The following is a 4,522-nucleotide window of genomic DNA, read 5'->3' as shown; positions in this document are numbered from 1 at the left end:
CTTCTCTGAGACAGGCGGCAGGTTAAAATGTCTTGTATTAATTAAAACAGTAATTTGGCCTTAAATTCGTCGGTCACGATTCTTAAAGAGCTTAATCGCATCGACACGTTGCATCGTGACGTCATGCAGGTAAGATCCCGCCCCCGTCTCCCTTCTGGAGGGCAGAAAGCTGCTGGCTAGTGATGTCTAGCCCTGTTTTTAGCTGCCGAGTCTGACATGTACGCCTGACATAAAAAGAAAAGAACTATGCAGTGCTAATTGTCAACAAAAAAAACTAGATAACGAGGTAAGGAAAAAGTTTTAATGCAAAATAAATAGCGAAGGAGAGGAAAGTAGGTCAGTTATGCCAGCTTGACTATGAGAACCTTAACATGTACATTTGCTGCAGAATTGGGTGGGTTTGCATGTAAAATTACCTGGCGTTGCTAGCTGCGCCCAGCCAGGTGTTGCCATGGTAACGTGGAGGCWTACCTGGCGYTGCTAGCTRCGCCCAGCCAGGTGTTGCCATGGTAACGTGGAGGCTTACCTGGCGCTGCTAGCTGCGCCCAGCCAGGTGTTGCCATGGTAACGTGGAGGCTTACCTGGCGCTGCTAGCCAGGTGTTTGGCTGCGTGTTGCCATGGTAACGTTGCTGTTCCAGGGTTCCTCTGGTCGTGGAGCTGTGGGACCGCGGCTCCTCCAGCAGAGACCAGCTGCTGGGCTCGGCCTCCATCCAGCTGCACCAGGTGCTGAGCTCGGAGAAGACCCGGCTGGGCCCGGCGGGCGACCCGGGCTGGAGGCAGACCCACCAGGACCGGATCCCCGTGGTCCACCCCCAGCGGTAGGGACGCCTCCGACAGACAGACGGGCAGGCGGGTCGCCTGGCGGCTACTAACGGCGGTGTGTCGGTCCTCCAGGCCCGCGGAGCGCGTGGCGGAGCTGAGCTACGTGGCGACGCTGCAGGATCTGGGCTTCATTAAAGCTAAAGAGGTTCTGGTGTCGGACTCGATCCAGGTGGGTCCAGATGGTTCTGAACCTGGCCCAGTGGGTCAGACTTCAGCTGACCATTATTTTAGTGATCGTTATTCTGACGATTAATTGGATTAAAAAAATCAGTTTTTTCATTCAAGCTTTTTCTTAAACATTAGAAATAAATTAAAGCTGCAGTACGTAGCTTTTTTTAATTTTTTTTTATTCATTAAAATGCATAAGAAATAAACATTTTATTACCTAAAATGCGATGACATCATTCATTTAGTCAAACTGCCACCAGAGGATTTTGGGTGTAAAACTTAGACAAAATGTAATTTATCATAATTTTATTGTACAGTTTTGGCTGAATTATTGCTCAGAATATATATGGATGGATGGATGGAGTCATTAGTTAATGATTAATCGATTGCTAAATTTTGACTTTTGTCTAAATGATCAATTAATTACGATTCATTTTTTCATCCCTGATCAGCTGAAGACTATAAATACAAACATCTTCAGTCGATGAGGATCAAATTTCCACTGAACAGTTTATTAAACATGAGATGAATGTAAAATTAAAAGCTTTTTGCTGGTTTTTATTTTATTATAGTTGATTTCATTACAGCGTTTCCGTTCCTCTGAGTCTGTACGTGTTCCTGTATTTTTCCTCATCATGTCTCTAGGACGAATGTCCCGCCGTCCCGAAGTCGTCTTCTCGCCCAGCGGCGCCCAAGCCGTCCCTGCCGCCGCCCGCCCCCCAGGTGCCCGGGGCCCCGCCGGCCCCCCAGGCCACCAGGGACACCCTGGAGTACCGCGCGGCCCTGGAGCTGGAGATGTGGAAGGAGGAGCAGGAGGACCTGTTCGACGATCAGGTAGAAACAGAAGAGTTAGCTCTGTTAGCCGCCGGCTAGCTGTCCGTCCAATCAGGCGAGTTTTCAGAAGTTTTCAAATGTTGCAAAAAAGAAAAATGCAAATTTGCGTAATTTCATCAGAAATGATGCTAAGATTAACAGGAAGTCGCTAACTAGCATGCAACAAATGTTTCAGAATAAAACGGAGTCTCCTCTCAGCTGGAGGCCTGGTGCCTCTGGTAAGGCGCAGATCCACCAGCGGGTGGGAGCGATCGCGACATCAGCACTGAACAGGAAATGTTTCCATTTCCTGTTTTAAATCATTTTCCAAAAACCACCTCAACCCAGCAGCAAACGTTTTTGGCGAAGTTGAAAATGAATTCGGTTTAATTAAAGCTGCAGCAAGTAACTTAAAATATATTTTTATATATATGTTGGAACTGTCACCATGTTGTGAGATGATCTGTAAAAACTGGACTAACTAGAAACAACCAATCAGAGCCAGGAGGCGGGTCTTAGTGTTGCCAATCACCCTGCTCACCCCAAACCTCCAAGGCAAATGTTCAAATCAATGTTTCTCATTTGCACAGTTAGCAGCGTGTACATGATGGTGATTGACAGCGCTAAGCTCCTCCTCCTGGCTCTCATTGGTTGTTTTTGGTTCATTTCTTCAGACAGCACATCCATCTTTTCAGATTATAAACATTAACAACATGGTGGCGGTTTTAACAAATGTGTAAAAAACATATTTTTAATAAAAGTTACAAACTGCAGATTTAATTTAAATTAACTTTAAATTCCCGACCCGAATAAAAATGTCTTAAAATATGTCGACAAAAGAATAAAGTTTATCTTTTTCCTGTAAAAACTGTCGGAACTTTCCACATTTTCTAAGTTTTTCTGTTTTTAGTTGTTTTTTTACATAAAGACAGAATTTCAGTGAGGATGGAGCAGAAGAAGCTCAGTAAACAGGAATGTCTGGTTCTGACCCGGTGAGGAGTTCTGGTTCTGGCTTAAAGATGGCGGCGGTTCTGTCTGCAGCTGAAGCAGAAGGAGCTGCGGCACATGCAGGCGCTGGCGGACGAGTGGAGGAAGAGAGACGGAGAGAGGGAGGCGCTGGTCAAGAAGAAGGTGAAGAGTTCATCTGATCCGGTCCTGGACCGGTTCTGGTGGTTCTGATCCGGTTCTGGTGGTTCTGCAGGAGCTGGAGTTCAACCAGCTGGAGGAGAAGCTGCAGAAGACGCTGTGTGACCTGGAGAAGAGGGAGAAGCAGCTGGCTGAGGCGGAGCTGCAGGTCGGGCTGATCAACTCTGATCAATACACACTGAAAGTTATCGATCATTTTTAGATCATCTTCAGGGTTTACCGAAACGTTCTGACACCGTTTCTTTAATTCTTCCACAACTACCTTACTTGTTTAAGGGAAGCGTCGTGTTTCTGGTCTGAACCGTTTTTAAATCCTGATTGTTCTTCAGTTTCTCCTGAGCCGCTTCAGTCGCTGCAGCTCCACCTAGTGGACAGAAGGAGCCTAAACAGGCCACAGAAACGGCTTTTCTTTTTGCATTTGACCAAAACGTTTCAGCCATGATTAGAAATAAATATTAATATTATACAAACATGTGAAAAATCTGGAAATGATAGTAAAACAAACCAATAATTTCAGATTTTTATAATGTTTTATAAGCAGCGTCTCTGTCCTGGTGCAGATAAACGTGAATATTATTAAAAAGTTCAGTTTGTATTGATGTTTTTCAGCCTTTATTTCTGTTTATTTTCTGCTTCCAGCCAATAAAAACACTTTGAAGATCAGATATTTAAAAAATGGGTCTGATAAACTGATTAAAACCTGTTTAGAGGTTCTGAGCCTCATCAGAACCAGATTCTGATTCATCCAGTCAGAACCTAAAACACTCTTTAGTCATTTCTTTGTTTTTTGAATCTGGTCTGGTTCTGTCTCTCTGCAGACTCAGCGTCTGCAGCGGGAGCTGAGAGCCGAACACGACCTGACCCAGAAGGAGCTGCAGGAGGCCAGCAGGCGGCTGCAGCGGGAGGGCGACCACCTGGTGGCGCTGGAGAGGGAGAAGGTCCGGCTGATGGAGGAGGAGCGCGGCCGGCTGCTGCAGCAGGTAGGGAGGAGCCGGTTCTGCCGGGTCCATAACGGCCTGGGTAAACTCGGTGACGTTCTGGTTCTGGGTCCAGATGGCGGACGCAGAGGCCCGATACCAGCAGCTGCAGAAGGAGTTCCAGCTCTACCGGGAGCAGCAGAACCAGCGGCCCGAGTTCAGGCTGCAGGCAGAAGTCAACCTGCTGGCGCTGGAGAAGGTGAGCCGACCCGACCCGACCCGCTGGCCTCCGGGTTCATACCAGCAGCGGTTCTGTTGGGGTTCTGCTCTGATGGTTTGTTTCTGTGAAGGTGGAACTGGAGCGGAAGCTGGAGTCGACCACCAAGTCCAAACTGCACTACAAGCAGCAGTGGGGCCGCGCGCTGAGGGAGCTGGCCCGGTTCAAACAGGTACCGCCTCCACCGGGTCGGAGCTGGCCCGGTTCAAACAGGTACCGACCGACCGGCGCCGGGTCGGAGCTGGCCCGGTTCAAACAGGTACCGACCGACCTGCGCCGGGTCCCAGGTTCTGCCTGCTTCTGCTCAAAGTTGACCTGAATTCAGACAAGATGGCCGCCCTCCACGTGATGACATCACAGAACGATGTCATCACGCAC

General features: G+C 48.1%; 1 protein-coding gene across 1 annotated transcript in view; it reads left to right on the top strand.

The window, feature by feature from the left end:
- Positions 1-4,522, top strand: part of cep120 (centrosomal protein 120) — a 19,201-nt gene that overhangs the window by 9,857 nt on the left and 4,822 nt on the right. Inside the window, exons 9-16 of the mRNA XM_017306552.1 lie at positions 627-819; positions 896-992; positions 1,637-1,825; positions 2,846-2,935; positions 3,006-3,098; positions 3,769-3,930; positions 4,004-4,126; positions 4,218-4,316. Of these exons, the coding sequence (XP_017162041.1) occupies positions 627-819; positions 896-992; positions 1,637-1,825; positions 2,846-2,935; positions 3,006-3,098; positions 3,769-3,930; positions 4,004-4,126; positions 4,218-4,316 (1,046 nt within the window). The remainder of the gene's footprint in view (positions 1-626; positions 820-895; positions 993-1,636; positions 1,826-2,845; positions 2,936-3,005; positions 3,099-3,768; positions 3,931-4,003; positions 4,127-4,217; positions 4,317-4,522) is intronic.

The sequence above is a fragment of the Poecilia reticulata genome, linkage group LG9 (assembly GCF_000633615.1).
Source record: "Poecilia reticulata strain Guanapo linkage group LG9, Guppy_female_1.0+MT, whole genome shotgun sequence".
NCBI classification, from domain to species: Eukaryota; Metazoa; Chordata; class Actinopteri; order Cyprinodontiformes; family Poeciliidae; genus Poecilia; species Poecilia reticulata.
Note: the sequence above shows the minus strand (reverse complement) of the source record. Positions and strands in the feature narration are given on the sequence as shown.